Below are 23,200 nucleotides of genomic sequence, written 5' to 3'. Positions count from 1 at the left end.
TTTATGTGTTCCTAGAGACTCTAAATCTGAAGCAAGTAGCAGAGGTGACTTTCACTCTGTTAAGCTTGAAACTGTAGCCACCAGAGCCGAACCCACGGTGGTTTAATACCACATTACTAAATTCATTTTAAATAAAATAAAAGGCTACAATTTGTTCTTTGTACTAACTCCAGGATTTCTTCAATTGATTTCCCTGTGGTTTTCTTTAAGAAAAGGGGATGAGACCTGAGCTTTCTGTTTATGAGGCTGACAAGCTTTGTCAGCAGAACCTGTGTGGTGTTTGAGTTCTAGATATAGTTCTCAGTTCAATGTCTCCTGAACGACTCTGCCAACCTTAGCCACAGATTGCTAAATCAGCCTGAAAGCGAGAGTCCTGAATTCAAATGACCTTAACTCTGAATGAAATCATTTCTTCGTGCTGACTGCATCTTGGGCAGATTCCCTGGTACATAACTCTTTGCAAGTACATGTCATATGACTCACCATAGCAGATACCATTCACATTGGATAGCATGACACAGACCATCAAGCCTCTCTGACAGTGACACGGGAGTGGCTGCAGGGTGTTTATTTAACGATCACTGGTGGTAGTGCACAATTTAGTTACCCTGTTAGCTAAGGTCCCCCCTCCCAATTGCTGCTGAATGGTTTGTGCCACTACAACAGTCAGGAATGGGTCCTTGGTTTAAAAAAACAAAAGCCAGTTTAAGCCTCCAGTCCAGGGAGAGTGTCCAGGTGAAGCCAATGAAGAGACTGCAGGTTCCTTTATAGTATCCACTTCCTCGACAGCCCTTGTGAGACTGAAGCCAGAGCCCATCTGTTCAGACTGGCAGGGAGGATCCCAGGGTCTGTGCGCTCCTATCCCACACTCAGCACTTGCCCTCTACAGGATGTTCTTTGCAATAGCGTTCAGGGTCCTCACTTTAGCAACATCCGCTACCTTTAGGGAATATTCGGAGACAGAGACAGAGGCTCCCATGGCAACACTGCTGTTTCTGTCAGGAAAACCAACAGGTGACTGATTACTGTCTGGAATGTGGAACAGCTGGGAGAAAGGATATCCCAGGCAGAGGAAAGGGTCTTAGCTCTAGGCAAGAGGCACCAGCATTAAAAGAATATAGTACAGACCTTCTAGAAACATGTCTCATAAAGATGCACCCCCACAGCACAGGTCTCATGCGCCCAAGTGCTCCATTAACATGCCCCAGCGCGCTAATGCCAGGAATCATGCTCCCAGTAGCTGAGCACAGGGCACCTCGACATGCACAGGACTCGCACCCCCAAACGCTGAGTGCAGCTGGATTCACGTGCCCCAGAACACCAGTGCCAGGAGTCACATATCCAGCATCCCCACCCGAAGCACAATTCTCACACCCTGGGATCAGCAGGATCAGGGAGTTTTCTGTGTAATTCGCAGACTCAGTGCCAGGGCAGCAAAGCTGTGGGAGGAACAAGCCAGACTGTAACTCCACCCTGGCTTAGTGCAGAGACAACCTCTTACCTGAACTTCATTGCCGAGTCCCGGGCTGAGCGAGCAGAGCAGTGAAACTCAGGTGCACCAGAGCCCTCAAGAATCCTCTGCAGGTTCCTCTCTGTTATACCACCCCCTAGTGGAAAGAATACATTCATACATCACATTCAAGCAGGACAATCCTGAGCATCACCACCCAGTGGCTAGCCCCTAAGACCAGACCCAGCCTGGACAGGAAAGGGAAACAGCCCCACAGAGGCACAGGAGGCTGGATGAGGAGCTGCCTGGGACCCCTGGCTGATCCAGAGAGTATCCCCAGACCTCACAGAACGCGGCAGCTGTACAGGGCTTCACTGCCCACAGCAGGAAGCGAGACTGGTGCCCTTAGAGTGAGGCAGCAGAATGGCTCAAGGCTGAAACATGGATCTTATGCACCTGGGCATGTGCATGGGACTGGGACCCCGGAGCCAGGGACGGATTCAGCCCCCAGTACGTACATAAAGTTGCAGGAGAGTCATTACCTGGCACCACCACAATCCTGCCCTTAGCCTGAAAAGGAGCAGAGTGACAGGTGTTAATGCTCTTGCCCACTCCAGCTTGACACACAGGAGAGCCACGGTACTTGCATGCACAGCCTATCATGTGGGGGATCTTGGAGTAGCATGAGGTATTCATACTCACACATCTCAGGACATGCCCAGTCATGGAGCTCACAGCACTGTCCCCAAGACACATTAGAGGAAACCACTGACCTTGTGATTCTGCAGGACTTGTTTCATTCCTCAGCCTGGTGCCTCCAGTGCGACTCATGCTGGAAACTCCTCCAGCTCTTCTGAAACTCGGCCCCGAGACACTTACAGGCTGGCGGCTCAAGGACTGGCCTACTTAACATGCTCCAGCCCAGGAACCTCAGAGACCCTCGGACATTGCAGCCACTTCTTTCAAGAGCCCTCTGAACTCCAATAACTTACAAGCCAACCAATAATACACTTGTGTGTGCATATCCATGTGCATGCACGTGTGTGTGTACATGTACATATGTATGAGTATTGTGTGTGCCTGTAGTGTGTCTGTGTGCACATACATGCCTGTCTGTACTATGTCCTCAGACTTAGCTCTTTGTGGTGTTGGAATTAAGTCTGCCAGACTGCAGATCCCCCTAAACACACCAACCAGGAAACAAGCAGTTAAATCATTCAACACCCTAGCTATACTCCGCTCATCAATCCCCCTTGTCAGCCTCAGCTGTCCCTTGCCTTCTGCCACTCCTAGCCTAGTCAGCTCCCTCCTCAACCCACGCAATCAACCCCAGGGCACTCCAGCCTGCTCCCAACAGTAACATTCATAAACCATCACACTGGGCTGCCTTCCATCTGACAGTCCCACTGCCAGACCGTCTCACACTCTCCAGAGAGGCACTTCGCGATTTTATGTACGTCTCAGACAGAAAAACATGCAGATGAGCCGGCCTCATTAAAGCCACATCTCAGAGCATCGGTATCCCTGGGATCCTGTCACCATCGCCCCCGCTTCACTTTCCTCGTCCTGCACCTTTCTTACTCCCATTTGTTGCATTTCATTTTAAACGGGATCGTGAGCTATTGTGTGTGTCACTTAGCACGACAGGGCTCAGGCCCTGATACCCCAGGGGGCCTCCAGTGCTACCGCAATACAAATATGGTGCGAAGGACAACAGGTGCTGTCACGCTAACAGGGAGAGCAAGTTAGAGACAAGGCCCCTCCCCTCTGTGAGGTCACCCCATCTGTAGCCTGTGAGCAAGAGCAGCCCAAGTGGCCTCCCTGTTGGCAGACACAGGTCTCTGCCACGGGGGCCTCACAGCTCAAACCCACAAAGCCCTGATGTGCCCCTGGGGCCAGTGCAGAAGCCGGAGCAGATGGGGAAGGTGCTCCCAGCCACAGCTTCCCTAGGGGCCACTGTTCGTGCCAGCCAGCTCTCCAGGGCAGCCCCCCCAGAGCAGTGAGCGGTCAGGATAACAGAGCAAGAGGGAGGGGGCGCGCACCTGTTCTGTGAGTCTCTTTATTAAGGGTAACCCCTCCAGTGCTGAGCTGTCACAACCACTGGTCAGCACCCGCTCAAATCCCAGGGACACCAGGGTCTCCAGGGCCACAAGAGGATCATGGACCATGTCGAAGGCTGCAAGACCAAACAAAGTAGCTCAGAGACACCATAATGGCAGGCTACAGCACTGGGTCCCACCCCTCAGCCAGCTCACCAGCCAAGTGGGGTGGATGTATCCGGGGCATAGAACCAAAGGCCTCCCTCACAATTGGCGACCCCTGCACAGGGGCTTGTCATGCACGGCCCCCACCCCCAGGCAGTGGCATGGCCACAGAGCCTGAACCCTCAGAGCCCCAGGCGGGGGCACGGCCACAGAGCCTGAACCCTCAGAGCCCCGGGCAGGGGCACGGCCACAGAGCCTGGGCCCTCAGAGCCCCGGGCAGGGGCACGGCCACAGAGCCTGAACCCTCAGAGCCCCGGGTGGAGGCACAGCCACAGAGCCTGGGCCCTCAGAGCCCCGGGCAGGGGCACGGCCACAGAGCCTGAACCCTCAGAGCCCCGGGCAGGGGCACGGCCACAGAGCCTGAACCCTCAGAGCCCCGGGCGGGGGGCACGGCCACAGAGCCTGAACCCTCAGAGCCCCGGGCAGGGGCACGGCCACAGAGCCTGGGCCCTCAGAGCCCCGGGCAGGGGCACGGCCACAGAGCCTGGGCACGGCCACAGAGCCTGAACCCTCAGAGCCCTGGGCGGAGGCACAGCCACAGAGCCTGGGCCCTCAGAGCCCCGGGCGGGGGCACGGCCACAGAGCCTGGGCCCTCAGAGCCCCGGGCGGGGGCACGGCCACAGAGCCTGGGCCCTCAGAGCCCCAGGCGGGGGCACGGCCACAGAGCCTGAACCCTCAGAGCCCCGGGCAGGGGCACGGCCACAGAGCCTGGGCCCTCAGAGCCCCGGGCAGGGGCACGGCCACAGAGCCTGAACCCTCAGAGCCCCAGGCGGAGGCACAGCCACAGAGCCTGGGCCCTCAGAGCCCCGGGCGGGGGCAGGGCCACAGAGCCTGGGCCCTCAGAGCCCCGGGCGGGGGCACGGCCACAGAGCCTGGGCCCTCAGAGCCCCGGGCGGGGGCACGGCCACAGAGCCGGAACCCTCAGAGCCCCAGGCGGGGGCACGGCCACAGAGCCTGAACCCTCAGAGCCCCGGGCAGGGGCACGGCCACAGAGCCTGAACCCTCAGAGCCCCGGGCAGGGGCACGGCCACAGAGTCCGGGCCCTCAGAGCCCCGGGCAGGGGCACGGCCACAGAGCCCGAACCCTCAGAGCCCCGGGCAGGGGCACGGCCACAGAGCCCGGGCCCTCAGAGCCCCGGGCAGGGGCACGGCCACAGAGCCTGAACCCTCAGAGCCCCAGGTGGGGGCACGGCCACAGAGCCTGAACCCTCAGAGCCCCGGGCAGGGGCACGGCCACAGAGCCTGGGCCCTCAGAGCCCCGGGCAGGGGCACGGCCACAGAGCCTGGGCCCTCAGAGCCCCGGGCGGGGGCACGGCCACAGAGCCTGGGCCCTCAGAGCCCCGGGCAGCGGCACGGCCACAGAGCCTGAACCCTCAGAGCCCCGGGCGGGGGCACAGCCACAGAGCCTGGGCCCTCAGAGCCCCGGGCAGAGGCACGGCCACAGAGCCTGGGCCCTCAGAGCCCCCGGTGGGGGCACGGCCACAGAGCCTGAACCCTCAGAGCCCCGGGCAGGGGCACGGCCACAGAGCCTGGGCCCTCAGAGCCCCGGGCAGGGGCACGGCCACAGAGCCTGAACCCTCAGAGCCCCGGGTGGAGGCACAGCCACAGAGCCTGGGCCCTCAGAGCCCCGGGCAGGGGCACGGCCACAGAGCCTGAACCCTCAGAGCCCCGGGCAGGGGCACGGCCACAGAGCCTGAACCCTCAGAGCCCCGGGCGGGGGGCACGGCCACAGAGCCTGAACCCTCAGAGCCCCGGGCAGGGGCACGGCCACAGAGCCTGGGCCCTCAGAGCCCCGGGCAGGGGCACGGCCACAGAGCCTGGGCACGGCCACAGAGCCTGAACCCTCAGAGCCCTGGGCGGAGGCACAGCCACAGAGCCTGGGCTCTCAGAGCCCCGGGCGGGGGCACGGCCACAGAGCCTGGGCCCTCAGAGCCCCGGGCGGGGGCACGGCCACAGAGCCTGGGCCCTCAGAGCCCCAGGCGGGGGCACGGCCACAGAGCCTGAACCCTCAGAGCCCCGGGCAGGGGCACGGCCAGAGAGCCTGGGCCCTCAGAGCCCCGGGCAGGGGCACGGCCACAGAGCCTGAACCCTCAGAGCCCCGGGCGGAGGCACAGCCACAGAGCCTGGGCCCTCAGAGCCCCGGGCGGGGGCACGGCCACAGAGCCTGGGCCCTCAGAGCCCCGGGCGGGGGCACGGCCACAGAGCCTGGGCCCTCAGAGCCCCGGGCGGGGGCACGGCCACAGAGCCTGGGCCCTCAGAGCCCCGGGCAGGGGCACGGCCACAGAGCCTGAACCCTCAGAGCCCCGGGCAGGGGCACGGCCACAGAGCCTGAACCCTCAGAGCCCCGGGCAGGGGCACGGCCACAGAGCCTGAACCCTCAGAGCCCCGGGCGGGGGCACGGCCACAGAGCCGGAACCCTCAGAGCCCCAGGCGGGGGCACGGCCACAGAGCCTGAACCCTCAGAGCCCCGGGCAGGGGCACGGCCACAGAGCCTGAACCCTCAGAGCCCCGGGCAGGGGCACGGCCACAGAGTCCGGGCCCTCAGAGCCCCGGGCAGGGGCACGGCCACAGAGCCCGAACCCTCAGAGCCCCGGGCAGGGGCACGGCCACAGAGCCCGGGCCCTCAGAGCCCCGGGCAGGGGCACGGCCACAGAGCCTGAACCCTCAGAGCCCCAGGTGGGGGCACGGCCACAGAGCCTGAACCCTCAGAGCCCCGGGCAGGGGCACGGCCACAGAGCCTGGGCCCTCAGAGCCCCGGGCAGGGGCACGGCCACAGAGCCTGGGCCCTCAGAGCCCCGGGCGGGGGCACGGCCACAGAGCCTGGGCCCTCAGAGCCCCGGGCAGCGGCACGGCCACAGAGCCTGAACCCTCAGAGCCCCGGGCGGGGGCACAGCCACAGAGCCTGGGCCCTCAGAGCCCCGGGCAGAGGCACGGCCACAGAGCCTGAACCCTCAGAGCCCCGGGCAGCGGCACGGCCACAGAGCCTGAACCCTCAGAGCCCCGGGCGGGGGCACAGCCACAGAGCCTGGGCCCTCAGAGCCCCGGGCAGAGGCACGGCCACAGAGCCTGGGCCCTCAGAGCCCCCGGTGGGGGCACGGCCACAGAGCCTGAACCCTCAGAGCCCCGGGCGGGGGCACGGCCACAGAGCCTGGGCCCTCAGAGTCCCGGGCAGAGGCACGGCCACAGAGCCTGGGCCCTCAAAACCCCGGGGCGGGGGCACGGCCACAGAGCCTGGCCAGCTCTGTCACAGCAGGACAGCACAGACAACAACTCACCTCGGTGGAAGGTGACTGGCAGGGGACGACAAACAGCTGCAAAGAGAAGAGTTCACGTGGTCAGCGCAGGCCTCGCCGTGTGAGAAGAGGCTCCTGCATCAGAGTGGGGTCCCTTTCCCTTCCCAACTGCTGAAAGATTGGCCCAAAGACAACTCCTGGACCATCTTTGGAGAGCCCAGCAGGGAGCATAGCCAAGCTGGAGAGGTGAGATGGCTGTTTCCTCCACCAGCCTTTGGAGAGGCCCAGGCTACCTAGGCTCAGGCACGGTTCGTATATTTATGGGCCTTTTAAAGTCTCCATGTGTTTTCTGTGAAGCTCCTTGTGTATGAACTGCCCTGCAGCCCTGGGAAGGGCTGAGACAGTAGCCCATCCGTGCGGCTGAGCACTGCAATCCTAAATTCCACTCCCTATTGCGTACTGTGCTTTAGGCTCACGGAAGACGGGGCTACGCATCACAGAAAGAGCCCGAATGGGAGACTAGCACAGGGTGCTCTGCATCGCAATGGTGGAACGGCCGACCGGATTGCCAGCTTTTGTGTAGCTGACAGAGCCTCCATCAATGGCCCTGACAACAGTGATAAACTGGGTTTGTGCCTAGAGTCCCTCTACACCCAGCCCCACTCACGGTGTGCATTAAGGAGAAAGGATCAACCCGGTGGGGTGGAGGGCCTGGGAAACCAGGGGAACAAACCTGACACTGGCTGGAATGTTTCCAAGTGTCTGAAGGGAGTACCCAGCCACATCACAGCTCCTTTGTCTGAGACACTGAAAGGAACCAGCATCCCAGGAGGGCATAGCTGAGTCCATATTCCCTCAGATACACACTGCTGCCACCACTGTGAATGACCCAGTGATTGCTGGGACCGGGGTGGGTGCTTCTCCCCTGTCTGTCCAGACTCTCTCTGGATAACAAATTCTTTGCCTCCAGTTAGTGGGTCTCTAGTCCCACCATGGAAGCATCAAAACTTTATTCCATTTATGAGCAGGGGTGAAAGTAAAATACAGCTCTTACCGTACGGGTCCCACTCTGCCCCCCCCGAAGGGGCGGGGCCTCAGACAGAAGGGGCGGGGCCAGGGGGAAGTAAGTTACATTTCTTATCCTACAGTCCAAAGACAAGCAACCCACCTCCCCTACATACTTCATGGATCCCTCCCATTGCATGACTTAGATATAGAAAATAAAGCCACTATTACTACTACCACCAGTACTGTCTGTAATAAAATTTTACTATTGGAATAAGCCTGAAAAACTGAAAACTCACTGTCACATTTTTCTCCTTGTCCTTCTTCCTCCTCCTCCAGCCAGGCTGCCTGACGCGGCTAGGCTCCACGTTCCCCTGACCCCCACACTCAGCAGGGGCTGCAGGGGCTCCCCTCTAGCTTGTAGCCGGGAGCAGGGGGACTGGCTGAGGGAGAAGCCGCCCCAGGTAGCCTGCTGCCTGCATAAGAACAGTTTAAACTTAGCCGTTCATGGTCTGAACCGTGGGATTCGGGGCTATTTCTGGCATCCTTGTTAATTTCACTCATGGTTGTTGTATCATAGATTTGAACTTGGAAATGATTCCTGATTTTGATTGTATTTTTTGTGTATTATTTTATTGAAGATCGCCTCATCCAGGGGGTAGAAAAGAACTGCCCCAGCTTTGGTCACCCCTCACCCCCAACAAGGGGGTGAGTGAAATTAACAAGGATGCCAGAAATAGCCCCGAATCCCATGGTTCAGACCATGGAGTGAACAGCGAAGTTTAAACTGTTCCTATGCAGGCAGCAGACTACCTGGGGAGACTTCTCCCTCAGCCAGTCCCCCTGCTCCCTGCTACAAGCTAGGGGGAGCCCCTGCAGCCCCTGCTGAGTGGGAGGGACGGGGGAACACGGAGCCTAGCCGTGTCGGGCAGCCTGGCTGGAGGAGGAGAAGGAGAGAAACAACAAACAAATGTGACAGTGAGTTTTCCCTTTCCAAGCTTTTATTAGGCTTGAATTTGAACTTTTTGTTATTCAGCCCAAAGAGGTGAAAGTGAGCCAGTACTGAATGCTCCATTATTTGCCGGTACACTACTGCACCTTTTTTTTTTAACCGGTACTCCGTACCACGCTGTACCAACTTACTTTCACCTCTGTTTATGACTAGCTGTCAGCAGCTGCTTTCAAGGGCTGATCTTTATCCTGGCTGTTAGGCAGGGAGCTGCCTACATCACCCTTATCTTTTGATTCACAGGGAGGGACTCTCGCTCTTTTCAGAGACAGCTTCCTCTGCAGGGACCATTTCTAGGCAGTCAGAAAGGAGTCTGCTCTCCCATCACACAGGTGGGGGAAGGGTCAGGATCAAAGCTATGTGGGAAGCCAGAGAGTCAACCCCTCTGAGCTCTCCTCTGCTTTTCCACCACTTCCACACAGCCCTCCACTGTGGACTGCTCCTGCTCCTTCGTTTCCTTAGGCTGTCCCCAGGAGGTTCAGCTGGCACTCAGCACCAATGGACCAGAGCTGGTCATTTTCCTGACAAAGCTCAAGCTGTGTCCTCTGTTGACTATACCAGCCCCTGCAAACCATCCCATGTCACATAGGGTGCAGAGTCCTGGACAGAGCCCTCTCCTCTCGCTGCACCTTTCCTCCCTTGGCTCAGAAAGCGTTCGGGTCTTCCACAGCCCAGCCGCTCCAGGCAACGCCAGCTGTACCCACTTTATGCATTTTTTCATTTCTCCTTTTTTGCCCTGTTTTTCTCAGCAATTTTGGAAAAGAGAAAAATTCAGAGCGAGGTCTGGCCAAGACAAGCACTTCCTGGGCATCTTTACCAAGGTTTCTGAGCCAGCTCTGCTCTCACCCACAAGTAGGAAAGGAAGGTGCGGGGGAGTTTTCTTGCCATAAAATATACTGGTCTCTCCTGCATGAACCCTGCATGAGCCTCTTCCTCCCTTACCACCTCATCTCGCCCAAGACTGTTTCATGCTGGGAAGTCCCGGGGGCAGCCGTGCTGTCTGTCTGCAAAGCGCTCACCTACAATGCTGTGGGGTAGATGGCAGCATGAAACCAGGAGAGGCTGGAGTGAGGGAGCCAGACCCCAGCCAGCTATCACTAGCCAGAGCAACCTACACGGCATCTTCCAGCATCACCAGGTCAGACAGCACCAAGCTGCCACCATCTGTCAGAGCAAACCCCATAACTGGGGGCCTCCTTACCCAGCAGGGCTGTGCAGAGCTCTGTGTCGATGCGCCCGTCCTCAGTCAGGGCCCCAAACACCAGCCCATCGGCCCCATGCAGCTTGGCTAGGCGGATATCAGCCTTCATCACTTCCAACTCCCGGTCGGAGTAGAGGAAATCCCCCCCACGAGGGCGGATCATCACAAACACTGGGACCCGCACACACTGCTTCACCACCTGCAGGAGCCCTGCTGGGACAGACAGAGACAGCTCAGCATGGGGACAAGCAGGGCAGACACCTACCCTCCCCACTAGAGAGGCCTCCCAGCCCTCACTTCTGTCCAGCAGGAGAGCCTCACCTGGGGTTCAGAGATGGGAAGGGACCTTTGACCCCCAGTATCCTGGATCATGGGAATTAGGCAGGAATCCCTGGGCCCCCCTGTCAGCAGGGCAGAGGAGAATAAAGGAGAGCAGGAGTGAAGAGCTAGCTGGATGGAAGTGAGGTGCTGAAGGGATGGGGATGCAACTTCCATGGCTGGGCCAGCTGAAGATCTGGGAGGCTCCCTGACAAATCCAAGACACGTGGGGCCTGCTCCCTGCACTGAGGCCCTGGAGGGTAGAGCAGCCACTGAACTCCATGGACACTGGCAAAGTTTGGGCACACTGGACAGGAGGCTTCAGAGAATGCACAAATTGGCTCTGATCTCAGAGCAGACGCAGTCTGAGTCTTCCTGCAGGACTGGCCCTGGGCCCACTGAATGCTGCCCCAGTACGTATTCCATTGGTGCAGTTGCAGGGCAGTAGTCCTGATGACCCTGTATGAGCAAAATGCCCTCGGGCACTCACCCATACTGGGCGTGGTTCCTCCTTCCATCAGGCCAGCACACAGCTCGATCCGGCCAGCACCTGGGACAAGAGACCGAGTAATAGTTGCTAAGTTAGGGGCACAAACCATCCCTCTGGACTACTGAGAAGGCCACATGGACCAAGGAAGGGAACTGGGGCTTATGGAAAAGGGCCACTGGGAGACAGAAAAATGGGACCTACAGCCTGCAGAGTCAGGACACTAGAATAACAGGCCCCTGCCCTCCCATCAGGGTGATACACCTGGAGGCCAGAGCACTGTGCCAAAAGGGAGAGTCACCTGCCCTTCTCTCTGCCTCACACCACCTGTGACGGGATTCCCTGGGGTGCAACCTGGGACTGTGGGACCGCTGTGCCCCTCTGACTCTCTCCAGTGTGGGCTGTCTCTCACAAAGCCTTGCTAGTGATCAGCAGCAAACCCCTCCAGGTGCTGTTATCACTCAGCACAAACGCATGTGGAACCCCACACCCAGCTGGATTGCATGAATGCTCCCAGAGCCACTCATGAATCACACAGAGAAAGACACCGGCTGAATCCCCCCAGCTCCCAACACTGTGCCTCAGGAATATACAGTCTTGCACTGCTCAAGAGAGCAGTGCAAATTTATTAGTTGGTCCACCACTTCATCAATGGAAAGTGGACATACACCAGCCTTTGCAAATCTGAGAAGATTTGCCACACACTTCAGGCAAACTCACTAGTAAAGATAAACAGTTAAACAAATGTATTGACTACAAAAGATAGATTTTAAGTAACTATAAGTGTTAGGCAAAGAGTGAGAGTTAGTTACCAAAAGAAATAAAATATAAGCATGCAGTCTACACTCTCAACCCTACTAGACTGGGCAACAAATAGACTAAGCAGTTTTTCTCAACCCACTGTATATTGCAGTCCTTAATATACAGATTTGTCCCTTAAATCTGGGCCAGTCTCCTCTGCTGGAGTCTTCGGTCTTCTTCTCAGGAAACACTGGCAGAGTTACAGCACCAGCAGTTACAGCGCCGCTCAGAGAGTACTGAAGGGAAATTGCTATTGTGTGTTCACACTGTCAGCTGACTGCGCAATAGCGTGTTCACACTTTTGGCACTTGCAGCAGTATTCGGAGCGGTGCACTCTGGGTAGCTATCCCACAGAGCATCTCTTCCTCTTCTGCTGCTAAGAGTTGTGGGAAGGCAGAGGGAGTTGCGGGGCATCCTGCGTCCTGTCCCAATAGGGTGACCAGATGTCCCGATTTTATAGAGACAGTCCTGATTTTTGGGTCTTTTTCTTATATAGGCTCCTATTACCCCCCACCCCCATCCCAATTTTTCACATTTGCTGTCTGGTCACCCTATGTCCCAATGCCCCATGATGCACTGCTTTGCATCCCAGCAATCCCTGTGCTTCCATCCACATTTGGCGCCATCTTTCAATAGTTTGTGTACTGCACACTCTGCCTCTTCAGTCTGCAGGAATGGATCCCACACTGTTGACCAGCATGCTGCTTGCTCTGACTAACAAGTCATGAGTGGCAGTGGCGTATAAAGGCAAGAGGAGTGCGACACTGATCTCGTCATGTGTAGTAGCTACAACACAAGATTGCTTGTGGCATTCACGGAGGTGCTGAGCACGGTGGAACACCACTTTTGGGCTCAGGAAACAAGCACTGAGTGGCGGGATCACATTGTCATGCATGTCTGGGATGACAAGTAGCAACTGCAGAACTTTCGGATGAGTAAAGCCACATTCCTGGGACTGTGTAATGAGCTCGCCCCAGCCCTGCAGCGCAAGGACACGAGAATGAGAGCTGCCCTGTCGCTGAAGAAGTGCGTGGCGATTGCACTGTGGAAGCTGGCTACTCTGGACTGCTACTGATTGGTCGCTAACCAGTTTGGAGTGGGAAAGTCAACCATTAGACTCGTGTTGACGGATGTGTGCAGAGCCATTAATCACGTTCTGCTCTAGACAATGTGCATAACATTGTGGATGGCTTTGAACAAATGGGCTTCCCACTGCAGAGGGGTGATAGATGAGATGCATATTCCAATTCTGGCACCAAACCACCTGGCCACCGAGTATATTAATCGGAAGGGGTATTTCTCAATGGTTCTCCAGGCGCTTGTGGATCACTGTAGGCATTTCACGGACATTAACACAGGATGGTCCAGAAAGGTGCATGACACATGCATCTTTCAGAACACTGGCCTGTTCAGGAAGCTGCAAGCAGGGACTTTCTTCCCTGACCAGAAGATCACCGTAGGGGAAGTCAAAATGCCCATTGTGATCCCGGGAGATCCCGCCTACCCCTTAATGCCGTGGCTTATGAAGCCATACATAGGGCACCTTGACAGCAGCAAGGAGCTGTTCAACAACAGGCTGAGCAAGTGCAGAATGCCTGTTGAGTGTGCTTTTGGCCGTTTAAAGGCTCGCTGGTGCTGCCTGTATGGGAGGCTGGACCTGGCCGATGACAATATTCCTATGCTTATAGCCGCATGCTGTACGCTCCATAATATTTGTGAAAGGAAGGGTGAAAGCTTCACTCAGGGCTGGACCGCTGAGGCTCAGTGCCTGGAGGCTGAATTTGACCAGCCAGAGACCAGGGCTATTAGAGGGGCACAGCGCGGGGCCATAAGAATCAGGGATGCCTTGAGGCAGCAATTTGAAGCAGGAAGCCATTAATATTTGTTGCTATGCTTGGGAGTGCAGTACTTGTAATGCTAGGAAGGGATTGTGATTGGTGCAGATGATGCACTATGGTGTAAGAAAATTGCCTGCTGCTTTGCAGGGCTCTGTTTGCTTTCAATTAATGGATTAAAGATTGCTTTCAAACCCAAACAATTAGTTTATTAAAAAACAACAACCGGAGGAGAGAGACAACCAAAAAAACACATCAGCACTGAGGAGGATGGGGTAAGGGAGGGTCCCAGGAGGAGGTGGGGTCCCGGGGCGGTTAAAGATTTGTGTATGTCCAGGTATCATATCCAACCTTTTCCTTTGGAGTACAGTGCAGTGGGTATTGTACTTCAGCAGGGCTAAACTGCAGAGGGACGGGTGTTGAGTGCAGTGGGTACTGGGAGTCCACAGGGCTGAACTGTGACGGGGCAGGAGTGGAATGCAGCGAGTACAGACTGGAGCCAGGAGGTTGATAAGAGTGTGTTGGCGGTGTCAGGGGGATGCAGTGGAAAGAGTTTTGCGACAGTGGCTGCAGGGGAGGGTGGGTGCGGAGCTGCTTGGTTTGCAGTGCTAGCAGCGCCTGCAGCGTGTCTGCTTGGCGCTCCATAACGTTAAAGAGCTGCTCAGTGGCTTCGTTCTGGCCTGCCGCGTGCTCCTTTCAGTCCCTCTTCTCGCTGTCCCTCCCCTCCTTCAATTCCTGTTTCTCAGCGGTGGAGTGCATCATGACATCACACAGAAAGTCCTCCTTAGTTCTTCGTGGCCGCTTTCTAATTCTGTGCAGCCGTTCAGCCGGCAATAACAAAGAGGGAGGCTGGGCTCCCAATGTCATATCTGTGAAGCCAAAATGAAACATTTTACAGAAGCAGGATTGTTTGCAATGCACAGACCACTGATACAGTGATTTAAAACACAGCCACTATTCACATACCAGTCACTGACTGGCTGACCCCAGGCAAGGACACATGAGCCACAACACCCCCAAACTGGTGAGTAACCGCAGGGGCAGGGGAAACCAGTGTTCCAGGACTGTACTGTACATTGGGCATGTGGCTCTTGGGGAGAGCCATCGCTGTAGGGGGGACGTGGGGCCTTATAACCATTCCTGTCCCCACATTTTCCACAGGCTTGTGTTCATTATGGAAGACAGCTTGCTGCTGAGGGTGAGCAGGGACTCAAGGGAGGGTCTTCTCCAAGACTGAGGTTTCTGTCCTGGCCCTTATGCGGCTTGCCTGTGTGCAGCAATGGTGTCCCCGTCCTGTTCCCCACCTCACCTCCCCATCCAGGGATGGCAGAGAGGTGCGGGAAATTTACCCTTAATGGAGCAAAAAACAAAGCAGCTCTGCCAAAGAACCTGCGGGAGCAGATTGCCCAGTATCTCCATGAGAGTTTCCTGGAGATCTCTGAGACAGATTCCTGTGAAGTGAGGGAGTCAATCAACACCCTGTGCCACCGCTCAGACTAGGCGTGTGGTGGTACGTGCATCATACAGACACAAGCCTGCTTTCTGCAACCCTCCTGCCCCCAACAACTCGCTTCAGCGATTCCCAAAATCAAAGCCACTTACCAGGGGCCTCCTCTCCTGTTTGCGCTTTGCCAAGCTCCAACAGCTGTGACTGGCCTCCTCTGGGGTAGAGAAGAACTCCGGGCTGCATGCATCACTCATCTCTGAGTTGTCTTCTGCCTCCGGGTCCCCCTCCATATCCTTGTCCAAGATTTCCTCCTCCTGGCTCGGTCCACTCTCGACTGGCACGTGAGCCACCGAAGTATCCACAGTGGCCTTCGCAGTGGAGGTGGAGTCACCACCAAGTATCGCGTCCAGCTCTTTGTAGAACCAGCAGCTTGTGGGCGCAGCACCGGAGTGGCGGTTTGCCTCGTGCACCTTGTGGTAGGCGTTCCGCAGCTCCTTCACTTTGACCCTGCACTGCAGTGTGTCCCGGTCATGGCCAACTTTCTGTCATGCATCGTGAAATCTGTCCGTAGGTATCATAATTCCTACGGCTGGAGCGCAGCTGGGGGACAGCCTCCTCTCCCCAAATGCCAATAAGGTCCATCAGCTCAGCATTGCTCCAAGCAGGGGATTGCCTGGTGCGTGGAGCAGGCATCGTCACCTGGAAAGATGTACTGAGACCACTCCATGCAACACCAAGCAAACAGGAAGGGGACTTTCAACATTCCCAAGGAATTTATGGGGTAGGGATGACAGTTGGTCACTTGAGGGCAGGGCAGTAGAGTTCAAACCGATGAGCAGAGAGGCGAGAACAGGCATTGTGGGACACGCCCCGGAGGCCAATCACAGTGCTGTAATCGAACAGGGTGTCTACACTGGCACCGCAGTGCTCAACCCCCGGCCCAAAAAGCTGTATGCCTCTTGTCGGGGTGGTTTTTAGAGCGCTGATACTGTGCAGTTTCTGCGCACTAAGTGGCATGGCAGTGTGTACATCTCGGGAGTTACAACGCAGAAAGCTGCTTTACTGCGCAGAAACTCGCCAATGTAGACAAGGCTTCAGTGTCTTTGTTGCTTGCAGCATAGGTGGGGCCAGGAGAAAAGACGAAACATGGGCCTGCTCTGTTCTATACCCTCAGTCCCATGTGCTTGGAGAACACACACGTCTAGGCATGTCTGAGGGGCATTGCTGAGTCTACAGGAAAGGTTGAGCAATTCCCCTGGTGTGGCCTCATGCAGGGAGTCACTGAATTGTAGCTCCCTTGCTGGACAATGGCTGTTGATGGGTTGTTTGACACCCCGCCCGGGCGTTGGTTACTTTCCTTGCTGTTGCCTCTGGGGAGCTAATATCTGTCTGATTCCCAACTTACAGCATGTTTTACTGACAACCATACAACACAATTCACATAACTTCATGTGCATTAATGACATACATATATGTATAGAACAATGACTTTCAGCAGATCATAACCTTTCCCGACACCACACACGGCCTGCTTTATATGCAAAATCACAATTATATATAAATGAGGAATATGGGGATTACAGGGTGCTCCCCCAAGGTACAGAATGTCATACCACCACCTAGCACTGTGCTTGGACCTGGGTCATTGTCTCTTGGAGATCTTGTATCTAAGTATTGGGCCAGCCCTGGTTAGCTTGTGAGGGCTGATGCACACATTGACTGACATACCTTAGCTGCAGATTTCTAGTAGTAAACATTCCTAAATTCTGAGGCTAATCTGACCTTCTGTATCACACAGAAGTTCCCGGAAATAATTCCTGTTTGAACTAGAGCAGAGCTTTAAAAAAACCATCCAATCTTGATTTAAAAAAGGACAGTGATGGAGAATCCAGTCTGGATTTGTCTAGATCCAGATCCAGTCTGGATTTGTCTAGCTTCACCTTCCAGCCATTGGATCATGTCATATCTTTGTCTGCTAGCTTGAAGGGCCCATTATTAAATATTTGTTTCCCAAGTAGATACCTATAGACTGTGTTCAAGTTACCCCTTCACCTTCTCTTTGTTAAGCTAAACAGATTCAGCTTCTTGTGGCTGTCACTATCAGGCAGGTTTTCTAATCCTTTAATCATTCTTGTGTCTATCCTCTGAACCATCTCCAATGTATAAACATCCTTCTTGCGTGGTGGGCACCAGAACTGGACACACTATCCCATGCTCTATGTCTGCTCCGTACAGCTATATTAGCCTGTGAGCTCCTTGGGGCAGGAACCATTTCCTTCTCGATGGTCTGTACAATAAAGCTGAGGCCCCTGAGTGCTCAGCTGATAACACTGAGAATCTCTCTTTCAGGAGAAGCCTTGGCACCATACAGGCTGTTGCATTCTACCCCAGCCAGGTTTTATTACACCGAGGACAGGTCAAGTCCCAGCTGTTCCCCTCTTCCTTACCTCCTCTCTCTGCATTCACAGCAGATTCCACTGAGTCAACGCACACTTCCATGAGAAAGCCATCACCCATTCCTAGGAAGGAAACACAGGAGTAGTCAAGGAGGCAGCCCAGTCCAGTCACAGCTTAGGGGTAGGGTTTGGCTCAGGGATTCTCTCAGCTACAGCCCTGGAAACCAATCCTCCCCTCTTCAGTCTCCTGCCCCACGTGGGGTTTCCAGTTGGCCCAACTTGATCCCTCTCCTGATCTCCTACTGTGTCCAGTCTCCAGACCCTTCTCACATCCACATTTCCCATCTCTACCATACACTCCTGGTTGGTCTTTGACCACACCTGCCTGTAGCTATTTTTGGTCGTGAATCCCCACTTTGTAATGTTAAAGAACATAAGAATGGCCATACTGGCTCAGACCAATGGTCCATCTAGCCCAGTATCCTGTCTTCCGACCACGTGCTTCAGAGGGAATGAACAGAACAGGGCAATTATCTAGTGATCTATCCCCGCTCATCTAGTCCCAGCTTCTGCCAGTTGGATGTTTAGGGATACCCAGAGCATGGAGTTGTAGCCTTGACCATTTTGGCTAATAGCCAGTGATGGACCTATCCTCCATGAATTTATATAATTCTTTTTTGAACCCACTTATACTTTTGGCCTTCACAATATCCCATAGCAACTAATTCCAAACGTCGACTGTGCATTGTGTGAAGAAATACTTCCTTTTGTTTGAACCTGCTACCTATTAATTTCATCAGGTGACATCTAGTTCTTGTATTATGTGATGGGATAAATAACACTTCCCTATTCACCTTCTCCACACCAGTCATGATTTTATAGACTTCTATCATATTCCCCCTTAGTCATCTCTTTTCTCAGATGAACAGTATCAATCTTTTTAATTTCTCCTCGTACAGAAGCTGTTCCATGCCCTTAATCATTTTTGTTGCCTTTCTCTGTACCTTCTTCAATTCTAATATATCCTTTTTGAAATGAGGCGACTAGAACTGCATGCAGTATTCAATGTGTGGGCATACCATGTATTTATATAGCAACATGATGATATTTTCTGTTTTATTACCTATCCCTTTCCTAATGGTTCCTAACATTGTTAGCTTTTTTGACTGTCACTGCACACTGAGTGGATGTTTTCAGAGACCCATCAAGGGGGAGGGATAGCTCAGTGGTTTGAAGATTGGTCTGCTAAACCCAAGGTTGTGAGCTCAATCCTTGAGGGGGCCACTTAGGGATCTGGGGCAAAAACAGTACTTAGGCCTGCTAGTGAAGGCAGGGGGCTGGACCTGATGACCTTTCAGGGTCCCTTCCAGCTCTATGAGATAGGTATAGCTCCATTATATTATAGCAGGCCTGCACAACTCGTAAAGCGGCGAGGGCCACATTCCTCCAAAGAAAACAGCTAAGGGCTGAAACCTCCGGGCCCCGCAGAAACACCCAGCCCTGCGGAAACAAACTCTCCTTCCCCAGCGCCGCCCCACCAAAACAGCTGTGGGCCAAAAACGAAGGTTGGGGGTGGGGAAATGAGACTTTATTTTAAATCAACCAGGGGCTCCCAGCTGAAGAGGTGGCTGGGAGCCCTCGGGGCAAATTAAAGGGCCCGGTGCTCCGGCGGCTGGGGGAACCCAGTAGGGCCAGCTCTAGGTTTTTTGCTGCCCCAAGCAAAAGAAAATTTGGCTGCCCCCCGTCCCAGCCCTGGGCTCCCCTCTGTACCCCCCTGCTGCCCCAGTCCTGGGCTCTCCCCCCACCCACACCCCCTGCCGCCCCAGCACTGGGCTTCCCCCTTTCCTCCCCACCAGTGCCCTCCCCCCACCCTGCTGCTGCCCCAGCCCTGGGCTCCCCCCCACCAGTGCCCCCCCTTCACACCTCCTGCTGCCCCAGCCCTGGGTCACTGGTAACTCGCTCCCAGGGTGAGTCATTCAGCAGGAATTTTGGATGTGCACAAAACACAGACAGGATTGGTTCCCATGTGGTTACAGAGCTGCAGTAAAGTGGAACAATTTTCAGCTTGTGTGATTGGAGGATATCTGGATGCATATTATAAGACTGCCCTCCATAAATGAGGAAAAGTTGAGGTGCCTTTATTATTCTTTTGTTCCACTCTTTCTTTCTATGGGGAATTTGCCAATGCAATATCACTGTCTTCCTTTTAAACAAACAAAAAGGCAATGGCTGCTGAAAATAGCAATTCCAGTCCTAATAAGCATTTCTTGCTCAATTTTATCCTACTTTTTCTACAGCAAGTTACAGTGGATCAGTATATTTGATTTGGGAGAAATGAAGTAACAGCTGCCCAAACTGAGCTTGAGCACTCCTGAAATTTGAGGTGTTCAAATCTGGAAGGCAGGTGCTGGGGGGGGGGGGGGGGGGCTGTGGGTTCCACGGGGGAGCATGGCAGCAACATGTCTAGAGCTGCATGGAGCCAGACATGCTGGTCTGAGTGGCACGGTAAGGGGGCTGGAGATGGGAGAATGGATAGGGGGTTCTGGGGGGCAGTCAAGGGACAGGGAGCAGGGGGGGTTGGATGGGGCAGAGGTTCGGGGGGGCAGTCAGGGGACAGGCAGCAGTTGGATAGGCATGGGAGTCTCAGGGGTTCATCAGGGGACAGGTAGAGGGTGAGGTCATGAGAGGAAGTTGGGAGGATCTCAGAAGGGAGCAGTTGGGGACAAGGAGAAGGGAGGCTTAGATAGGGGCTGAGGTCCCAAGGGGCAGTTAGGGGCAGGGGTCCTGGGAGAGGAGTATCAGGGGACAAGGACCAGCGGTGTTAGATAGGGGGTGGGGTCCTGGGAGAGGAGTATCAGGGGACAAGGACCAGCGGTGTTCGATAGGGGGTGGAGGTCCTGGGGGGCAGTTAGGGCAGGGGTCCGTGGAGGGGGCAATCAGCAGCCGCTGGCCGGGATTCAAAGGGCTCTGGGCTGCCCTCCGCTGCGGGCAGCCAGAGCCCTTTGAATCCCGGCGGCGGCTGGGATTTAAAGGGCTCTGGGCTCCCCGCGGCTGCGGGCAGCCCAGAGCCCTCTGACTCCCAGCCGCGGCTGGGATTTAAAGGGCTCTGGGCTCCCCGGCGCTGTGGGCAGCCCAGAGCCCTCTGACTCCCGGCTGCGGCTGGGGTTCAAAGGGCTCTGGGCTGCCCGCAGAGTGCCGCATGCGTGGGATTCAGAATCCCCCCTGCGGGCTGCACAGTGAGGCTCCGCGGACCGTATGTTGTGCAGGTCTGTATTATAGTATTATCCACAATGACTCCAAGATCTCTTTTCTGAGAGGTAACAGCTAATTTAGACCTCATCATTTTGTATGTATAGTTAGGATTATGTTTTCCAATGTGCATTACTTTGCACTTAACACTGAATTTCATCTGCCATTTTGTTGCCCAGTCACCCGGTTTTGAGAGAACCCTTTGTAGCTCTTTGCAGTCAGTCTGGACGTAACTATCTGGAATAGTTTTGTATCATCTGCCAATTTTGCCATCTCACTGTTTACCCCTTTTCCAGATCATTTATGAACATGTTGAACAGCACTGGTCCCAGTACACATCCTTCGGAGAGTATGCTATTTAGCTCACTCCATTTTGACAACTGACCTGACCTATCCTTTTGTTTCCTATCTTTTAAACAGTTATTGATCCATGAGAGGACCTTCCCTCTTATCCGATGACAGCTTACTTTGTTTAAGAGCCTTTGGTGAGGGACCTTGTCAAAGACTTTCTGAAAATCTAAGTACACTATATCCAGTGGATCACCCTTGTCCACATGCTTGTTGACATCCTCAAAGAATTCTAATAGATTGGTGAGGCATGATTTCTCTGAGAGTCCTAGGATAAGCGAGCCAAAATTAAAGGCCTGCCCCCTTTACTGAGGGGGTGGAACCACAAAGCACAGGCCACAATTGAATTTGGAGACAATAAGTGCAAAAATAGGAATGGGAGTGTGAGTGTTGGTTTGGACATGAGGACTCCAGATAGGGGCACCAAGCAAAGAACCCCAGACAGTGCCCACTCTTCCTGAAAGGAGTCTAATGGCTGGTCTATACTAGAAAATTAAATCAACTCAGCTAAGTCGCTCAGGGGTGTGAAAAAGCCACACTCCAGAGTGACATAGTTAAGCTGACCTAGGCTATGGCTACATTAGCGCTTCAAAGCGCTGCCGCGGCAGCGCTCCCGCGGCAGCGCTTTGAAGCGCTAAGTGTAGTCAAAGCCCCAGCGCTGGGAGAAAGCTCTCCCAGCGCTGTCCGTACTCCAGCTCCCTGTGGGGAATAACGGACAGCGCTGGGAGCCGCGCTCCCAGCGCTGGGGCTTTGACTACACTGGCGCTTTGTAGCGCCGCAATTTGCAGCGCTGCAGAGGGTGTTTTTTCACACCCTGCTGCAGCGCTGCAAATTTGCAAGTGTAGCCATACCCCTAAATCCCCATGTAGACAGCACTAGGTCAATGGAAGAATTCTTCTGTTGACCTAGCTGCTGCCTCTTGGGGAGGTAGATTACCTCTGCCGATGGGAGAACCCCTCCTGTAGGGATAGGTAATGTCCACACTGAAGCACTGCAGCTGCACTGCTGTAGCATTTCAAGTGCAGACAAGGCCCAGGAGTCACCGGACATTGCCAAGAGAAACTCTGCTTGGAGATGTGATATGACAAGGGAATGGAAACAGGTCCCACAGTCAAAAAGCACCTGCCATCGAGCTTTCTCCTGGTCTGGTGGCTGGCCACCTTGGCCAGTGCCAGGAGGAGGCTGACGAGAGAGTCTCGCACCTTGGTGGGGTCATGAATGGGGAGTGTGAGAATAAACAAGTGAAGGGAAAAGTGTAGCCAGAACCTCAGTTCACGGTTCTGGAGGAGTTGCAAGAGGGGCTGTAGCCTGACACCCTTGACATAGGTGTGCACCAGGCCTTTGTATCATCTAAAGAGTAAGTGCAGCCCCACCTACTCCCTCTGAAAACCCATCCCCCAATTTGTTGGCATGAAAGCTACAAAAGCAAGAGTCTGGCACCTGACCCCTGTGCTGCATAGGCTGCCTATTCCCTTGCTCTCCTGTGAGAGAGTCTCCTTTCCCTGCACCTCCGTCAGGCTCCTCTACACAACGCCTCTGGTTCGCTTCGTTCCACACTCGGTCACGCTGCTGCACACTCGCTACCTGCCCCCCCTAGTCTGGCATCACAGGGGCAGCTCCCAACCCGGGCTCGCTTGGAGCGAGCTGCGACTCCCATTGCACTCGGTGTGTGTTTTCCAGCTGGGGGTCTCCAGGCAGCCCCGTCTCGCCCACAGGCAGCAGGACCCAGCGCAGAGAGACGCGTAGCGGGCCCGCCCTGCTTCCCACGGGACGCGCCAGGCCCACGAGGGACCCCACCCACGGCACGACGCGCCGCCCCAGCGCCCAGCCCGCGCCTCCTGCCAGCCGCTGGGAGCCGCAGTGACTCCGAAGCGGCGCCACCCCGGTTCACACGCAGCCAGGACCGGCCCGGGCCCCGCCCCGCAGGCTACAGGCGCGGAGCTGATCCCGGCCCGCCAGCCCTAGGCCCATCCGGGGCTCCGCCCCCGGCTCTGCCAGATCCTCGCCAGCACTTCCGGCCCCAGCTCCACCCGCTCACCCGCATTTCCGGCCCCCGAGCCCCGCTTCCGGTCCCGTCTCTCCATAGCCAATTCACCCTCCGCCCCGCTGAGTCCGGAGACGGCGGAACTGACTCGCCCTGGTCACATGTCCGGAAGGA

The 23,200-nt window shown here is 55.6% G+C and overlaps 1 protein-coding gene across 2 annotated transcripts; it reads right to left on the bottom strand.

Annotated features, from left to right (window-relative positions):
- Positions 1 to 552: 552 nt before the first annotated feature.
- CUTC (cutC copper transporter) lies at positions 553 to 23,194 on the bottom strand. 2 transcript variants are annotated; one of them, XM_045025793.1, is made up of 9 exons: positions 23,081 to 23,194; positions 17,497 to 17,568; positions 10,970 to 11,029; positions 10,162 to 10,374; positions 6,989 to 7,024; positions 3,493 to 3,626; positions 1,993 to 2,020; positions 1,502 to 1,607; positions 553 to 995 (listed from the first exon to the last, which is right to left on the bottom strand). In XM_045025793.1, exons 1-9 carry the CDS (start codon positions 23,124 to 23,126, stop codon positions 884 to 886), a joined length of 807 nt encoding a protein of 268 aa, XP_044881728.1. In that variant the 5' UTR covers positions 23,127 to 23,194; the 3' UTR covers positions 553 to 883. The 2 variants fall into 2 exon arrangements, with proteins under 2 accessions (XP_044881728.1, XP_044881729.1); XM_045025794.1 differs by having other exon boundaries at positions 10,162 to 10,371.
- Between the last annotated feature and the right edge of the window lie 6 nt (positions 23,195 to 23,200).

This window comes from Mauremys mutica, chromosome 7 (assembly GCF_020497125.1).
Source record: "Mauremys mutica isolate MM-2020 ecotype Southern chromosome 7, ASM2049712v1, whole genome shotgun sequence".
NCBI lineage: Eukaryota > Metazoa > Chordata > Testudines > Geoemydidae > Mauremys > Mauremys mutica.
Note: the sequence above shows the minus strand (reverse complement) of the source record. Positions and strands in the feature narration are given on the sequence as shown.

What these genes read in the sequence shown, in the direction of transcription:
- CUTC (XM_045025793.1), bottom strand. Translation starts at nt 23,126, where the DNA reads ATGGAGAGACGGGACCGGAAGCGGGGCTCGGGGGCCGGAAATGCGG. An exon ending in CTCGGGGGCCGGAAATGCGG is followed by an intron (nt 17,569 to 23,080) that starts GTGAGCGGGTGG and finishes TTTCCTTCCTAG; the next exon opens with GAATGGGTGATGGCTTTCTC. An exon ending in GACTCGGCAATGAAGTTCAG is followed by an intron (nt 996 to 1,501) that starts GTAAGAGGTTGT and finishes TTTTCCTGACAG; the next exon opens with AAACAGCAGTGTTGCCATGG.